The sequence below is a fragment of the Pomacea canaliculata genome, linkage group LG3 (genome assembly GCF_003073045.1).
Source record: "Pomacea canaliculata isolate SZHN2017 linkage group LG3, ASM307304v1, whole genome shotgun sequence".
Classification (NCBI taxonomy): domain Eukaryota; kingdom Metazoa; phylum Mollusca; class Gastropoda; order Architaenioglossa; family Ampullariidae; genus Pomacea; species Pomacea canaliculata.
In genome coordinates, this window is record NC_037592.1 from 37,210,875 (window position 1) to 37,229,653 (window position 18,779).

The 18,779-nt window shown below is 44.4% G+C and overlaps 1 protein-coding gene across 1 annotated transcript in view; it reads right to left on the reverse strand.

Moving 5' to 3' along the window:
• LOC112559660 (teneurin-m-like) overlaps nt 1-18,779 on the reverse strand; it is a 163,007-nt gene that overhangs the window by 98,518 nt on the left and 45,710 nt on the right. Inside the window, 1 exon segment of the mRNA XM_025230994.1 lies at nt 7,852-8,181. Coding sequence (XP_025086779.1) covers nt 7,852-8,181 — 330 coding nt within the window.

Genomic DNA, 18,779 nt, shown 5'->3' on the forward strand with positions numbered 1-18,779 from the left:
GCTTTGTGTTGGGCAAACTGTGTTTAACAGGTGATGTGTAAAACCAACATGCTGGAACCGCCTGCCTTCAGTCTCTGCCCGTTCTCGGCTCGATGTTTGCTCCTGCCTGTGTTTTCTGATATACTAGGTCGTCTTTTTTTGCTTCTTAGCTTCCCATATGATAGATAGATGCAAAGGGAAGCTTCTGTTGTCGGCCGCGTGGCCTGGAAATTAGCTTCAGACGAGCGTCTCTCAAAGAACCTTGACAAAAACGAAAAGGCTTTGTTGAGGAATTCACTTGCCGTTCGCAATTACTGACTGACAAGGCAGTGGCCCACTGTATTCCAAAAAAGAAAAATTCAGCTTTATTTTTATTTCTGCTTTTTTAAACTTTGTCTTGCGTAAAACAAACAGAGAATGTTGCCAGGAGGCATGAAAGAATTTCATTCTGCATGTTGTAAGGGAAACAATTCCAGCCATTGGGTCAACCACTGAAGTGTCAACGGTCCATTGTGTCATGGACGATGCTGTCCAAGAACGGCCTGCGCCACTCCAGCAGTAAAAGTTGCAAGCGCAGGAAACTCAAATACACAGCAAGAAAGTTATCATCGCCTCATTGTCCTGGTCCCAGAAACAAAAAAAATTAGTCTAGAAGTCAAACCAAAAGGAACGCTGGTATCAAAGACACGCAGCTCATCGAGGTTAGACATGAAAGAAACAGATGGTGAGCTGGGAAAAGATGGCGGTCAACATGGCGTCTGTTCGGAGGTCACGTGACAAGAAATAGGATTTTAGTGGGAAGCAAACAGACGGACTCGTGGAAATAGTTACTATCCCTGATTGCCATCGATAACCGTGATGACAGTCTAAGGTCCGATGGCTTTCTGCAAGGTCGTCCGATGCCGGCAGCCACACCGACAATCGTCATCCATCACTGGGATGTAAGAGGCGTGCTGATTGGTTAAACAAAGCATCAATGTGCACCCTCCCTGGGCTGTAGCAAAAATTAGCACTTCCTGTTCAGAGAATGCTACATTTTCTTGTTGTCAAGTCATCACTGTTTGAAAGTAAGAAACAAGGAACTTCTGTCATTCTGTTATTTTTAGAAGCAAGATGGCCAAATCATCTATTGGCGTAGTTTGAAGGGCTCTTGTGTGGATCGACTGTGCAGCGTAGATAAAGCAAATTGAAATATTTTTAAGCTGTGGATGCAACAAATTCAAAAAATCTATCAATTTATTTTACGCCCTCTTGTTTGGAAATATTTTAGAATAACTACATACTGAGAATTCAGTGAAATGTCTGTCAGTGGCACTGTACGCCTGCATGAAGTGTGTTGGTTAATATCCTGATTACAAATGTGTTCAATATGAGGCTGGATATACGTGATTTTCCCATTTCCTCTATTTTTTTATATAAAAGTAATTTTCTAACGTGTTAGTAATTTATATATAGCATGCTATATCCCTGTCAGTATAAACAAGAAAAATTTCAAACGAACCAAACCCTAGCATTCCTCTGCAAAGTTGTTAATATTTTACAAATATAAGCAGCAGACATCTCTCTAAACAAATGGAAACTGAAACAAATCTTTTAGATTTCCGAGTTCTGGATATTTTTTAACGAAAAAGAAAATTCTTATCTTGTTTCTAACTGAAAAGTTATGGAAACAGTTTTTGTAAAAAGGGTAACAGAAAATACAAGGGAAAGAATATTAAAAACTGCATGCGCATGCGCATGCGCACACACACACACACACACACACACGCCCATGCTAGCAAACTAACTTTTCCAAGCGCCTACACATGCAAATGCGCGTGCTAAAAGCGAACAAATAATTTTAAATGGATTTCTTTTCTCAGCTGTTTTCCGACATCAAGCAGACATCTTGTAACAACATTGCCTTTGACACCCTCCTAGGGAGGCTCTTTCTTCTCCAAGCAGCACCCGAGTTGAAAGAGAGGGAAGCGGCTGTAGCGTCTACCATAATCTCTGCTAAGGGGATAAATGGCATCAATAAACAATCTAATAACTGGTGTAGCCAGGCCCTCTATCGCTACATCTTGCCTTGCAGCCAAAATAAATACTGTGCTACATGGGGGGCTGCAGTTTATACTCGGGTATCGAGACTCGCAGTCACCACAGCTCTCAGCCCCGGTGCCACCCAAACACCACTGGCTGTGCAGGTCGCTGCTAAACGTTTGATGAAGACTGGCAAAGCATTTATATAACCACCAAAACACTTTGTCAATCTTGGTCACCTACATCCATATTTGTGTGGTTAATAACGGTTTTTACCTGTCTCTTTTGTTCTGTCTGAAGAGGTTGTTGGGTGCCAATAAAAGACTTGCTCCCATACAGGTATCCTCAACAGTTGACAATTTTGGAATTTACAACTAATCTGGACAGTCCAACTCAGCAGGATATCGTTGTATTATTGGCTGTAAAAAATGCTATGTGCAAAGTGTTGTGTGCAAATGCCATCAACGACATAACGGATTATTGTTTACCTTCCACTACACACACAAGAGACTGTTTAGCCTTTCATACATTATTGTATTTTTCATTGACATGTGTTTACCCATTTGACAGGTCCGTTTTACCCTGGGGCCATGTATGAAGAAAATTCCCATCTTAAATGTTTGTTTAAAAATGCTGAAAGTTTCTTTTAAAACGAAAACCCATTAAGTTAATCATAAGAGGCATATTTACACACACATGTCCATGCTCAGAAGCACTTTTCCAAGCGCCTACACTACAACTGCGCGTGATAACAAGAAGCAAATAATTTTAAATGGATTTCTTTTCTCGGCTGTCCTCAGGCATCAGTCAAACAGATGATAGAGTTGCACTGTTTAATTTAAATCAGCTTACACTTCCTGTGGTGAAGTGTTATGAGACAATGTAAGGATGAATCCACCCGACTTCCTTCCGTAGTCAGCATGCCCATAGTAACTCAGGCTGATGGCCTTACAGGCGGCAAGTAGCCCCAGTCACAAGCTCACCTGGCCAAAGTTTGGACACCTCCACTGCTGTGTTGTCCGGCATTGTCGCAGGCCCCCATGTTCTTTGTTGATAAAATTGCCTGTTCCCCTCCTTTTTTGTGCTTTGTTATTGTAGGGTGGATCTTAGTTCGAGGGTAGTCTAGTGGATGCGTTTCAATGAAAGATTCTTAACCCTTTCCCCACCCTGCTCTCCCTGTCACACACACCAAGAGCTGTTAAAAACTTTCGATGTGAACACAAATTGTTTTGTAGATCAGGACGCACGTGACCGGACGACGATCAATACTACAAGCTCGGTGCTCGGAGATGCTTCACAATCCTCCTTACATCGCACTCCTGCTTCAGGGGCAGCAAATCAGGTTCCCGTTTGCTCCAGGAAGAAGCGCTCCTCCAGCCCTGAAGAGGGTCGAGAATGCGCCAGAAAAGCTGGGGTCCAGTCAAGTGAGTCGCAGACGACATCATTTTTCATGGTGGTGGTGTGTGGCGATGGTGGTGGGGGAGGAAGGGTAGTGAGATCGTAATGGAGGGGATGAGTGCAGGCGGACAAGGAAAGCTTTTCACGGCCTTTTGCCGACTTTGTGAGTTTGTTTTCGTCAATATGGCGACGGCTGTGGAACTTTAATTTTCCGAATCAGCGAGCTGGGGGCTGCTCCACCTGATTCTTGTCATCAACACAAAAACGCCATCGAACCACACAGAAAGATGTTGATGGAACGTGAGTTTGCCATGCGATAAGCGAGAGCACACATGATCTCCTGCATGTATCCTCTCCCCCCTCTTTCTTTCTCTCCCACTCTCTCTCACACACACACTGGGGATGAGTTTTGTTTACGAACCTATCTAGCTTAGCTATCAGTCCTGAAGTTGCCGTCCTTGGAGAGGGTGGTTCCCAAGTTCCTCGAAGCTGCTCTTCGAGCTGTACTCCATTCATATATATAATGCCACTGCCATTGATCATAACTTTGTTTTTCTTTCAGTGATGGTTTCAATTCCATATGCATTCGAATTGTCTGTCAGTCTGTTGGTGAGGTCTTGCAGTTCTTTGTCAGTGCCTGTTACTAACATACCTATGTCGTCTGCAAAGTGTAGGTTGCAGATAGGCCAATGGAAATGGCAGTATGATGATCGTAGAAAATTTCGAGCATAATGTTCTTCGAGAACGAGGGAACAAGAAGATAAATGAAACAATTAAATGACAGGACAACGGATTCATACGCAAACAGCAACGACGACGGCAACGCCAAACTAACTGACAGACAAGTGTACGCAGTCCGTTTACCGTTGCTGTCTCTACAAATCTACCCCCGCACCCCACACTCCACTCCCCACAACCAATCGCTTTTATGAAAAGAAACTCAAGAGGTGTTCTACAAATTACATTTGACCAAAGCAGCTCTGCTTTGGGGAGACGTGTGAGGGACGGAGACGACATGGGCGGAGCCTAACATGACGGGCAATGTTGACAGTGATGGCTGGCGAATGTTGTGGTCTGTAACAACTTCTACATAACTTGATTAGCCGTGTGATGAAGTGGTCATTTGGTGAGTCATCTGAAATTTACACCCCACCCACCCCCACAACTAGTCAGTGCACAGTACACGGAGCAGACCATCATTGAGAAAACGGAGAGGGACAATCAGGTTTCCAAGATCACTTTCCAGTTCGGGTAGTTCATTTGGTGACAGGTCAAAGACATCCGGGATGAGAAGCAGGAGATGAAGAAGACAGAGGAGGACATGGAAACCAACGGGTGCCACAGAAAATGTTCGTTCTTCTAATTCTCAGTATTCGCTGTGGGATTGGATTGAACAATTCGCGCAGGTCGCCGGCGTGGCAGGAACAGTGATGAGTCCGTTTTGCGCATCAAGGACCAACAACTCCACCTCAGCACTGCTTACGGCAGAAAGGACACAACGAATACAGGAAAATGTCTTACTTAGAGACAATTCGTTTTCTTATTGTAGAATCAAAATACCTGCACTGTCAAATTAAAGTACATAAATTTGTTTAAAAAAAAGACAGGATACTTGACCAGTTGGCTGTTATGTTAGAAGGGCTAGGCGATACTTGATGAAAACATCCTACACAGAAAAATAGCAGCTACAAGAAAGCATATGGATGTCCTATTAACCTAGTTCACTTGCCTTATGGCTTGCACACGGCCATTTCATAGCATAAAAAGGAATTACAATAAAAATAATAGTGACTTTTCAAATTAGAGCCTTACAAGAGCAGACACATCTTCAAAACTGTATTTCCTAACAGCCCAGAGATAAAATATACACATCTTGAAATAAATATTTCTATAGCGGTGGGTTGGAATGGAGGAAGGAAGAAGTGGGGTTTTCAAACGACAAGGAAGGAAGTTTAACTTCGTCCTCCTGCAGCCAACAGGTCAGGCAGAAGGGTGATTCCATGACATTTGTGTGAGTGTTGATGCAAGTATGTTTCACGTCGCTTGGGGTATTACTTACTTGCTGTTGCTGTTGTGGGGAGTTGGCCTACCACAGGGAGGTGGTCCACAGAGTGCAGGCTCCTAGTATTGTGCATGGCATCATGGCATCATGGCATCATGCAACGAGGTGCAGCAGGCGAGCACACAGCCGGGGATATCAGCAGTTTGCTCCCACTTCTCATTCATTTGACACTTAGCATCAAATTGTTCCTATAAAGGGACAAGACTGCTGCTGCAAACCTAGTTTTTGTGTTTTGTTGCTATCTTGACAAACACTTTCATGTTTAGGGTTCTAAAAGACGTTGGCAGGTGTGTGACTGAGACATTTTACTGCCTGTTTATGTGTCCAGGTAGGTCTGAAAAGACAAACAATTTCAGTAAAAGGATAGGAACCAAACATATTTTTGGTTCTGTGGACTTTTACAATGCTATTATATAACCTCGGTAGTGGACGTGCCAATGGCAAATTTTTACTATGCTAGGATCTTGAGAATTTTTTTGAAATTTGAGTTCAAGATGTTGGTGAGTGGAGATTATTTATAGTGTTGGTTCTGGAACTTTTTGTCGCAACTTTTCCGAAGAGAAACCGAACCGACTCAGCCACTTTACTGCCACAAGATGTTTGAACACAAGAACAACAGGAAAACAAGCCTTGATCTAGTAACATTTCAAAGAACTCGAGCAAACTATTTCAACATTAGTTACAACATTCAGCGAAATTCTGATTTAGTGAAGTTGAACTATGCAGACAGATTGTGGGCACTGTTAAGACGAATGATGAGATAGATGTATAATTATTCCCTAATCAAAAATATATAAAATCTGTGCTGCAGCCTGTCAGGTTTGTCGGTTCTTGGCGTCAATAGTCGAAAATGGTGGCTTCAAATTGCTGATTGCAAAACATTTTACACAATATAGTTCCTTATTCGGCAATATGTAGTTTGTTAAAAGTCTCTTGGAGAGAGGCAAAAGCAAGCTTGAGTGAATACAGTGCCAACAGCTGTGATCATGACTGACATACGACCATTGCGATGACTGACGGAGGAAAGAGAGTGACACTGTAAGTAATGTAATATGATAGGTAAGTAATGCAATATGATAGGTGTCTACTCAAGATGTCAGGAGCGTAATGCCACCTAAATGCATCCAAGAAAAAGCTGATAATAGCAATATTAGTTCTGATCGCAGCTGTCGTGGTGGCGCTGCTAAACGTGTGGGTATCGCAGTCTGGGGGAAATGAGGAACCAGACACGACTAAATGTGTTGTCCCCTCTCATGATGATCACAAATATCTGCGCAGCCTGGGTACCGAAGAATGTCGGCACCACGACTGGATGTAAACACTCTGAGCTTGCCGTTTCTAGGAGTCCCTCTCTACGGTTGTGCAGAACCGGTAACGAAGGAAAAAAAAAACCTTAATGCAAATCGTCTAATATAAAATTTAAAAATCCTTTCTCTATTCAGAAAAATTTCAAATAAGAAAATGCCTCTCCCATTAACAGAAAAAAATTGTAATTTTGCACGAAGATGCTTGGCTGGTATGTCACGCACCAACACGCGTGTACATGTTTTTTTTTAGCTTGGCTGCCTGAAGACGATTGTAAAGGGTGGAAAATAAAAAAACAGTACTAAATGAAGGTGGAACCAACAGCCTTTGGTCAAGCAGCTCAAGCGAGAGGCCGTGAAACACACCGCCGCTGCCTGTGAGAGGCACAAAAGCTTGAATAAAACAGTGAAATTATAAAAGAAAAAAGTGCACAAAGGACTGCAACATTTCGAATGGTTGATGTGAGATTTGAAGAAAGTAAAAGGAAGGGTAAAAAAAAAAAATAAATAAAAAAACCACTACGATGTCTGACGGCAAATGGAATGCAGAAGAAAAGGGGAGTAAATTCAAGAAAAAAACAGATGGAGTGCACTAAAACCTCCATTGTATGAAAACTTTTAGCTTAATGTTTTGCTTTTGTTTAGTTTTTATCTTGCTTTTTGTTTCTGTCGTGTTTTGCTGTTGCCTTGTTGCGTATTTTTGCCTTGTTTTGCTGTGTTGCGGTTCTTTGTGTATTCCATTCTATTTTTGTCGTGTTTTGCCTCTGTCTAGTTGCGTTGCTTTTGCCTTGGTTTGTTTTGCATTTGCTTTGTTGCGCATTGTTCTTTATTTTTTTTATTATTATTTTTTTTTTTAGTTTTGCAGTGTTTTGCGTCTGCCTAGTTGCTCTGTTTTTGTTTTGTTTCTTTTGCTCTGTTTTTTTGTATGACGTGAAACTTATAGCAGAAACAGTGATTCTTCGACTGATGATGTTAAAAAAGAAAAAAACACGGGAATGGCAGGTGAATGTACAACAACGTGACGATGAATGATTCTTTCTGGCGACAGGTGAGAGATGTGGCCTGAGAGATGAAGCGTGACGGTACCTGAGTGGCTGTAACGCAGCTGGGCGTGGCGGTTGTCCTCGTCGGACTCCGAGGTAGCGTGCGGCGGCCTATGTCTAATCTGCTCAAAGTTTTTCTGATCCCAGGGCGGATCGTACACGACGCGGTCGTGCTGCATGGGTGCTCTCCCCTGCGCCAGCAAAGGGGCGCTGCGGGCGGCGAGGGTGTCGCCCTCGTCGTCGGAGCCGTAGCTATAGGCCAGGCAAGCGCGGGTGGAGATGGATGCGGAGGAAGAGGGTCCGGGGGGTAAGGGCGGACCCACGGCACTGCTCGGCACGAGGGGCGACACCGCATGCTCATCGGGCGTCAGGCCTGAAGGAGGGCAGAAGCAGAAACGAGCACACGTTAAGCATCAGGTAACGAACGACAAAAAGCAACAGCAAGCACACGCAGTCACACACACATACACACAGGCGAGACAAAACAATCATGAAAAAGTAAACAAAGCTGGGAACATGATGACAGCGCCCCCATTCACAATCACACTACACTTGCGCCGTCATCCTTTCTGTATTATGATTATGATGACGATGATTAATACTGTTCTTATTATTGTTTCTATTGTTGATGCTGTCTTTATATTGTTGTTATTATTTTTGTTATTATAATCGCTGGCAAAATACAGGTAGGCGACATGCTAGGCAATGGAGACATACATTGTAACCGTGTTTGTGAGGGGCCGGTGGTCAGGAGGGAAAGAACAACTGACTGGATGTAGGCTTCGCCTGTGGTGAGCGATGGTCAGCAGGTCCTGCATGAAACGATTTCACTTCTTCACGTTTGACAGTGAGATTCTTCAGCTTTCCGTCTTCTCGGTTTTAGCTTGTTGTGCCTGGTCACATGACCGAGATAAACCTGTTTGCACAGCTTCGACAAGAAGGTATTTCTGACAGTGTTCCTGACAAAATCCCTGGTTTTGCGTTCTATGCAGGATATTCAGAGCAGCCTCCCCGGGCACTAGTTCTCTGTCCTGATCGTCAAGCAGAGTCAATGTCTCCTATCAGTGCCAAAGTATAGGACTACGAGCAACTTGTACTGGGTAGCAGACGTTGGTGCACCAGCCCTGTCCACCCCGACCATTACATGCGCTTTACTGCCCTCCCCTCGACCTCATTCCACCCATAATTCTCTAGAGTCACGGAAAAGTATTCTTCCTGTACAGCCTTGTCTTTAGCTGACTTTCCCGCATGCAAGCTTTTAGAAAGTTTCTGTTCATAAATAATTCACCTATACCAATATAGGAAAATGGAAACAAAATTATACAGTTTGGTTTTATCTACAAAAATTCTAGAATCTAACAGACAAGCCTCGAATTCGCATGAACTTATTACAGTTAAAGCAATGTGAACAATGTCGCCATGAATAAATTTCCATCTTTAAGCGAAGACAATAAACAGCAGCAATATGAAAATGGAACTCAGGAAAATAATACAATGGACGCGTTCCTAATGACATTCTGTGTCCAAATGGAATCCCCTACAAGGCAAGAAAACAAGCGAAGACCCAGACACACGAGAGCTGAAATGATTCCCAGCCAAACGCCTGGCTCCCGCCATTACAGAGAAAATGGAAACACGGGATGTCCCTGATGGCCACGGCAGAGTGTAATGTTAAATAGTCTTGAAGGACTACGCCATAAACAAGTTTAAAAAAAACGTTTAACTGGCTTGTTTACTTCAAGGAACTTTTCATTCAAAATAAATTTTCATCATCAAGGGGAAAAAAGGACTAAATCAAATTCCTCAAGTTTCGTATTTCACGAAAGATAAAATTGATTGAAGTCAGAAGACACAATGGTACAACCTAATGAGGTACTTTAGAGGCTCTACTGGGAAGGGCGGTTGTGTTGTAAGTCTATTATATAAATGTTTAAAACTTATATCTAATTTTGAAGCTTCCACATTTAAGTACATTCTTGTAGTAAGTGCATTATTATTATTATATGGGAAACCCACTTTTACTCTCAAAGACCCGCTCTCCCGTTCTGTCTATGTCCCTCCACCTTTTTTTTTAAATAATTATTTTCTTAATCTGCATCTTAGTACAGGCAGACTATAGGTTGGAAATTAAACCAGCTTAATAATAGCCTGTCTTATCGACTGAGTTGGTACCCCCGACGGCTGCCATCATTTCTCAAACTGCAGCCTCAGATGTTTTTTTCACCATCAAAATCTTGCAACAATACATGTCAAGTAAGGGATGCGCCGGTTAATCAGCGGAGGAATAAAGATCGGAGGAATTAAATGATTCATTTTCCACTACAAAAGACTCTTTATTTCGACAGCGGCGAAAGTGGCCTTGCCTTTGATGGCGCCAAGCGCTTTTAGTCGAGCAATTAGCTGTTTGATTACTCGTCAATTGACTGACCAGACTGACAACACCCCAACAGATGCTGCTGCCAGACCTGCGCCTGGCCATGCAACCGCTTCTATTGACTTAGTATTTCCAAAGCAAACAGCCTTTCTGGTCGGAGGTGGGCGCCAGTAATGGTGGGAGGGAGGGTGGAGGGTGAGGGGGCCAAAAAAAGAATCAGAGACAATTTTATTTTCTCCCTTTAGCCTGATAACCACTTTCTGTGCAGGTGCCAGTGTTTCTGATTACACATCGATTTGCTATGGCAACGAGCTGAAGGTAATTGAAAGAAGCCAGCCAGGAGAAGACCGGTTTAATTGATTGTTACGAAACAACAGAATCCGTAGTAGCAGCACTTATCATTATAGGGATTCTCTATCTTTCAGTTAACTGACTCTTAAAGCCGAGTAGCTGGCATCATGTCCAAATAAAACTCACTGAAGTACGAACTGCGTTGTAGCTCCCCACTCCGCCCGCTGGTTCTCCCCACCCTTTCTGACCCTCCCATTCAACAGGTTCTCAGGGCAGCTTACAGAGACAGGTTTAAGGGAGAAAAAGGAAGTAAATCATATTATAAAATAAAGAAAAGAACTCTTATCTCTGTGATGACAAATGTCCACTATTCGTTAATCCACCTGTGTGATTCTCTTTGTCTTATCTCTCTCACACACACACATGTAGCGCACATATACATAAACGAGGTGCAAAGCCTACACGAAACCTTTGGCTATTCACCCTGGGGACTGACATAAGGTCTTCACAGTGCACCATGGGTGACCAGGCAACCTAGCGACCCTGACGGAGGAGGTGATCAGATGCCACGTTGACTTCACATTTCCGGTACCAGCGGAGACAACTCAGGCGGACTGACAGGAAGGCTGCACAGAGTTAGGTGCGGTCTGTGCCGTTCTTCTTCGCGGAATATCCGGTTTCCAGACGGCAACAGATTGTCCTCCCACCGCAAAGTCTGAGGCGTGTGACTGAGGAGCTAGCGTCAGTCCCCAGCAGCACCAGCACCATCAGCAGCAGCATCAGCAGCAGTCGCTGTGTGCGACCAACATCAAGGCAGCGAGGTACCCTCGTGAAAAATCGATGGCGGGTGGACATGGGCAAGGCCGGCACTGGGCGGGCCGGCCACTAACAGGCATTACTCATCCCATTTAAACACCCCACCTCACATCATCCCAACCCATCCCACACCCCCTTCTCTCTCCCCTCCCCCAATCTCAATGTGATTAAATAAAACTTGCTGTTAGACTGACTGTCGTAGCCTGGTTTTCTACAAAGACAATTTGGATGCTTTTGGCGAGTGGGGAAGGGGGAAGGGAGAGAAGTCGTTACGAATAACTAGCTTCGTTTTGCCTCCCACTACTTCCTCTTGACGTTCATTAGCTTCAAAGTTCGCGAAAATAGTCATTTCAAGAAAAGTAAACCAAATTGGACGATTTTATTCGCTGTCAGGCAAAAGCTCAGTGCGTCTGCTTAAAGCGACGAGCAGAACTGTAGAAGCCAACCACTTCCCTCGCAAAAGCAACTCCTTCCCACATGTAAAAAATCAACAAAGGCAGTAAACAAACAAAAACCGAAAAACCCTAAAGAACAAGATTAATCATCACAAGAACAGGATTAACCTTCAAAAGCAGTGCACAGAGCTGTTCGTTTACTTTTCTCTCGCTCCGCTTCGATTGCTTGCCTTACCAACCAGCACAGAGAACCCACATTACATTTTTCAAAGCTAGAAAAAAAAAGTTGTATGATTTAATATTCGTCTGCCTCTTTTCAAGTGCCTCAACTTCCTCCCTCCCACCTCTTCGTGTCCTCTTTGCCTTGGTAACCAAACACTGCCGACAAATATTGGCTGCACTCAGTCAACATAACATAATTTAATATGCACGTTCGCGCAAGCACGTGCGACAAGGGGCCCTCGTCGTGCCCCCCCTGACCTGGCGGGGAAAGCAAAGACGTGTTGCTGACGCTCCGGTCCGCTGTTCCGCATGGCGGGGCACGCCAGACGCGGCATCTCCATCTACAGACACCGGGGCCAGCTTACCCACGGCACTGGCAACACGTAAACACGACATCAAAACATCTGCGACATGCTTCTCCACTTCAGACATCCCGCACCCCTCCCGTGGCTCCCGTCTCAAGAACGACGAGCATCTGTCCAGAGGCGCCCATTGTAAGCAGAAGCTCATGTCTACCTCCGAGTGACGCTGACTTCCGCCTGCGCCGTGCGCCGCTTTAATTCCGCTCTCGGCGCCCGGCTCGTGATTGCGTGGTCGCGAGAGCTTGCGCCGACTTGTGTTTTATGCGTCTTCACAGCTAGAGAGCTACTTGATGCCTTTCTTTGCTCCCCCTCCCCTTCCTGAAAATAGACCCACTTGTGTCTTGCAGCCAAAGTAATTTGTTGGCCGGCTCATGGCTTTTCTTAAGTCTCCCATCTCCCAGCGTGACCTGCAGCAGCTGGCAAGCAATAACGTTTATCTTTTTCATTTCTATCTGCAGTTTTTAAAACCGTTAAGGGAGTAAAGTAATACTTATGGTTATTAAGAAACGTCAAAAACAAAAAACAACAACGAAAATAAGTACGCGGGCACGCACATACACATACAGAATTACAAAACAACTAAAACTTGAAGACAGCCTACAGTTCAACGCAGCTTCCTAATGTTCATTAGTCTCTTCAGAATGTAACCCTGTCTTAGACTTTTAAACAACACTTAGGACAAAAAGCAGCTTACATCATGCACAGCATGCTTAGAGCTGTTAAAAAAAGACAGTTCTCCTCCTTTGTTTCTTTTCCTGCCTCTTGAAGCAAAGATGTTTGAGTTTTAAGCTGTCCGTTGGGACGTAAGAACAAACACTTCTCGCTTGTTTTGCCACTATAAGGAATAATTACAAGAGCAGGCGGCTGTGTCTAGTCTGTAAGCTGCCAAGTTTTCAGCGACGTGCGCAACTCATTAAAACGACGTGAAACTAATCCCAGAACGAGGCTGCGAAAGGCTTGACCTTCTACTGTTGGTGAGTGTGTCTCTTCCTCCACTCATGTCCTTGTGTCTTTCTTTGTTTCTTTCTAGTTTTTGTTCATTTATTTATCTTTCTCTTCATTTCTGTATTTTTGTCTCCCCACCTCTCTCTCTCTTACACACACATAAAATGCAGGAGGGCGTGCTCATGACCTAAGCTTTTTGTCTCTTATTCTCCTTCTACCCTCAGACAATCATGTGCATATGTGTGCACTTGGCCATCGAAAACTTAAAAACTTCATACCCGGTTTTCCTTCCCACGTGTGCCTAGTGTGACTGTTTTTTCTAAAGCTTATGTTCCTTTTATTCCTACCTCTCACACCCCATCCCCTCAAAAAAAGCTGCTTCCTTTACTGATGTTGAGACTGCTGCCAGCTTGGGGCATTCCTAGCAAGCAACCAAGACATTCCTTTTCGGAAAGCCATGCTTCTTTCCGGATTACAAAGACTTGCCAAACGTCAAACGTATTAGCACTTTATACATTACCACGCACTTGTTAAAAAACAAGCTTAACTGGAAACACAGCCCTCGGCAAGCCTCAATGAACACAGGTTCCGACAACAGGAGCGAGAAGGAAGAGTTCGGGCATACAAGTGCGGAGGTAACCGGGAAGTGGATGCTGGGCTGGGGGTACGGGGGTTGAAGTGGTGGTTCTTACACGTGCAGGATTCATAGTAAGTCTTTGGACACCTAGACACCGCATTTTTTTATTTTTTTGGTCCAGCTAGGAAAATGTCAGGCTCCGTCAGAAACAATAACTTTCCCGACTACACCCGCGGCACCTGAAAGCCGGCTGCAGCTGCAGAGAGGATCGGGTGTCGTCCGCGCGCCTTGCCCGAGCCTCAGTCACGTGGAGCATCACACCGCCGCTGACTACCGGGCTGGCGGTGTCTGGAAGCGTGTTGGCAGCATGCCCCTCACTCTTGTCTTCAATTCTCGGGGCTTTTTCACCAGTTTGTTTTTCCAGTCCGGCCTTCTCCAGATGCCTGGCCTGTCACCGAGATGGCTGGGTTGGTGAGTCTATTTGTCACTGGGTTGGCGGGGTAGCAGCTCTGGACTGTGTCGGGCGCATCGGGGCTGCGCCTGGTACATTGTAATTACACCCCGGTGCTGGTGATGAATCAACTGGGTGGTACCACCCACAACTTGCCCTATCATTCCGCCCATCTTCGTCCTCAGGATGAGGCGCTGCGTGCTCTCAGCCCCTTCACCACGATGCAGCTGGCGGTCAGACTGACCTGTGCCCAGTCCTTGTACCTTAGTGACCACCACATCTCGGAGGTCCGCCGCCAGTCGCCACAGTCCGCGGCAGTGTAAATTAGCGCGCTTTACGAGAGAGAGGTCTGAGGTTCGAAACTAGCTTGGCCAGCGACTGGGAAAGTCCCTGTGTGTCAGCTCAGCTCAATAGTTGCCTGATTTGACATAGTAGAAGGCGGCAGAACAAAAAATCGGGGTCTGCCTTCCACTTAACGTGCTCTGAGAATTTTGGAAAGGCATGGAAACTTTACCTCTTTACTGTTAAACAAGAACAATAATTTCGAACATTTAATTTTCGATCACCCGGCAATTTTTTTAAAAAAATACATTTTTTACTCAGGAAAAAAGATCTTGACGTAATGGTGTTTTCATAAAAATCGGTGCTCTTTATAGAGGGTTTTTAATTGTCTACCTAAACCAAAGACTATGCAGTATCCGAAATTGCACCAGACGCCATCTTTGTAGCTGACACCAACAATTAACTATTCTTCAGTGAAATTGTGGCCCTTATGTCCTCTTGACTTTTATTGACTAGAGCAGTAAATTTTAGACATAATTCACAGAAAACAACAAGGAGCGCGCACGATGATCTGACGACTGTCACAACACGCGAGCTTAAAGTCATCTGATGCTGTTAACAATTTTGGAAACGATAAGGTCTTACTTTTTACCTTTATTCCATACCTAACCATTCCTTTCCTAACATTCGTATCCGCTTGTTTCATGTCCGCCCCTAGACAGTGACGATGGACCACCAAAGGCGAGAGAAAAGTGAGAATTTAGCGCCCACCGAGTCCCACAGACAGGAATGGCGACTGTGTGGCTGTACACACAGCAGACAGGACAGATGTGTAATCGAATCACTTATGTCTGTCTTGTCCTATTGTCTGGGCCGTGCATCTGTGTATCCGTGAGCATTTGCAGCGTGTGTGGATGTACATTTGTGCATGTACTTTCGGCTACTCATTCACATGCGCGAGCGCGAAGGTGTATAGGCGCGCGTGTTCGTGTGTGCGATTGCTTGTACACGAGTGCATGTATGTAGGTGTGCGTATGAGTGTGTGTTTAAAGCAGATAGGGCGTGCATCTGATTTTGAAAGCCAATTTTGCAGAACTATTGCCAGCCTTCTCATACACGTTCAATAATATTTTAACAACAAATTTAAAGAGATTTATTGCCGTATAGAATTTCGAGTTTCGGACAGAAATAGTTTTTGGCGGATACAATGCACGCACAGAAATGATAGGGATTTTTGTAGAAAAGCAGAATTGAATGACTCGCAGATGAGAAAGATCTCATCAATATGACAAAGAAAAATTTCGGATTGAAACAAATATATGGGATATAATTTTCAAATGCAAGCCAGGAAAATAAAACTGAGCAAAGATGTATTAGAATGTCAGCCGGTACACCTTGCACTGACTGTAGTGTGAAGGTTTCCAAAAAAGGAAGTGCTTGCACTTCGCGATGAATGTAGATAACTAGGAGGATGGGAGAGTCTGATGAATGGCGCGAATTCGATTGAGTTTCAAGTCTTAATAAGATATGGCGATCGGATGTTATCAATGGAACATAATAACAAAAAGGGAGCCACATATTGGGAATTACATTAAAATGTAGAAAACACCGACAGAGCTGTAATAATACAATTTCCACGGATTAAAATTATTCATGTTTTCTGCAATTTTTATATTGACATGATCCTGTAATTATTAAGCGAGTTAATATAGTTAAAACAACAAAACAGAAATTTTCTTAATCTCTATTTTTGTCTTCCGGATAGAAGTGTTGTGTTGCATCGGGTTGATGTTTTTTCCCACCATCTTAAAGCCTGGAGGTAGACGGCGATGGCTGTACTGTTCACTGTCTGCAGACGACCTACAAAGAACTAACGAAAGCCATGTGAACACCGCTCAGTCGCCATGCTGCAGATTGTCAGGATGGGTAGGTGCGAGCCTCGGTGTCTGCCACAGTCGGGTGCCGGGTGCTGAAAGCATACCTGCCATTCGCCGCGTGTCAGCCCTAACACAGACAAACTGCCTGCCGTCCACACTGCTTCATCACTTTCATCATCACAGACGACAGTGGCGTCGAGAAGTTCTCAAGGTCTCCCTCTTTCCTTCCCTGGCTTTTCTACACTCACCTCTTCTCCCATTCAGTGAGTCTGTCAAACATAAACTATAGTGTTCCTAGTCAGTGACTGTGTCAAACTATAATTATACTTCTACTGTTCCGTGACTGTCAGATAACAAATAACCATCTTCTATAATTTCCACATTCCACTTGTTAAGTCCTCTCACTGAGTTTCAATTTTGTTTATTTTTTTTTTTTTAGGAAAAAAAAAAAGCAGCCACGCAAGGCTGAGGCTACTAATTCCCTCTCTAAACAATTGACGCAGGAGGTATAGTAATCCAAACCTGGAGCTGGGCTAAACTGCACAGTCCTTGGTATTTTAAACCCTACATAAAATCTTAGCATATAACCGTATACCTTTGAAAATTATGTGCTTATTTTCTGAGTTGGTTTCATGCTGAAATGCATGATATCTCATGCTGAGGATGCATGACATCCTCACGCAACCCACCCCTGGACAGTGACAAAAGCTTTCATCCATGCCAGCCAGGCTCTGCCAGATAAAACTAATTCTTGCCCGGCTGTCGAATGGCCGCAATATTTATCGACGACATCGACCTACGACTCTCCAAAGCTGCCAATACGCCACCTTTTGTTCTCTCCTCCAAAAACCGCTTCCTTATCTCAAGCAACACGACCTGGGCTTCAACTCCAGCTGAAAGGAAGGTTGCGAAAACTACTGGCACGGGCGGAAGAGTCAGAATGAACAAAGGATGGCGGTAGATCAATATAAACAATATTCTCTGTGGCCTGTTGACTGGTTCAAATTGCGGGGACTAGCAATGACAACCTAAAAAAGTGGTGATGCAGTCAGCAAAAGGGTTAAAAAGCCATTCACGGGAGAAGGGTGAAGAAGCAGTTCGCGGCAAGAAAACAAAAAACCAAACCAAAAACAAAAAAGGCAAAACAAAAGTAAGACTACACCATCGATGAACTCAGAGGCAGCCATTATGCACGTCCATACGACAGGAGGATGTTTTTGTGTGCCAACTTACATTTCTAATGGACTGCTGACTCAGGTCACGTGAATCAGCAAGTTTTCCCCCAGAGCTGGAGAGAAAGAAAAAAAAAAACCCGGCCACGTCCGTTTTCGTTTGTTCATGTTCTAGGTCTGCTCTGCAGCAACATACTGTTGATCGAATGGCAGCTGTAAATGCACATTTTTGCATTCTAAAGAAACTGTCTTCGACGGCTTTCCTGGAGGAAGCAAACTGCGCAGAGTCTCTGCTGCGCACTCACACACCCCAAACTGACCTTTGCCCTGTGGACTTGACCTCCGTGAGATTTGTGAAACGTACTGTAGAGAGATGGAGGCGGAGGACACTTAGTCACCCACCATCATCTTACAGAAATCTGGGGATGCACTACCTCTGTCCGACACCTAACAGGGGGACTTGTGGTTCTGACAATACGCCTATTGACACATTAGCGCGCGGTGAACATCAAGATGAAGGAAGGAAAGCCTGCGGCATTGAAAGGCTGAGTGAACGAACTGCCGGCAAGTTTTTCAGTCTTGAGAGCAGCTTTTGTTTTCATTTCTGTGCTTCGTCCTGTGCTTTGCTCCTGTCCTCCAGTGAAGAGCGCCTTACTGTCAGTGAGCCACAGTCTGTCTCACAGACGAACTCACATCGTCTCAGACAGTAGGGCGATGGCTGGGGTTGATTTATAAACGTGTTAATTATTAGTTGCAAGGCAACCTTTTACTGAGCCAATTTACTCTGAGAATTGGCTGTACCCTTGCCGCTAAACTAGGTTGTCTTTCTTTTCTGAGAACATACTTCTTGATGACCGTGATCATGCACTATATAGTTCACTCGTTTATTATTATTGTCAGGATCATATATACATAAACACATACACACATGCGACCCAATCTATCACAGGAAACAAAGCCAAACGTTCACCCACGTCCATTTTCCCACCAAACCGTCAGCAGGGGAGGTCATCGGCAAGTACCAGGCTTTTGCAACTGAAAGAAATATCTTCATGCTGAGTGGCTAAGCTGTTTTACAGTCTGCTAAAGGCGCTGGCACGAGCCTGCACGTGTTGATGTGTCTACATGCGTGTGTCTGTGTGAATCTTCAGATGCCTGCATGTTGAAAAACCTTTGACTAAAGCAAAAGTGCTTCCACAGACGAATC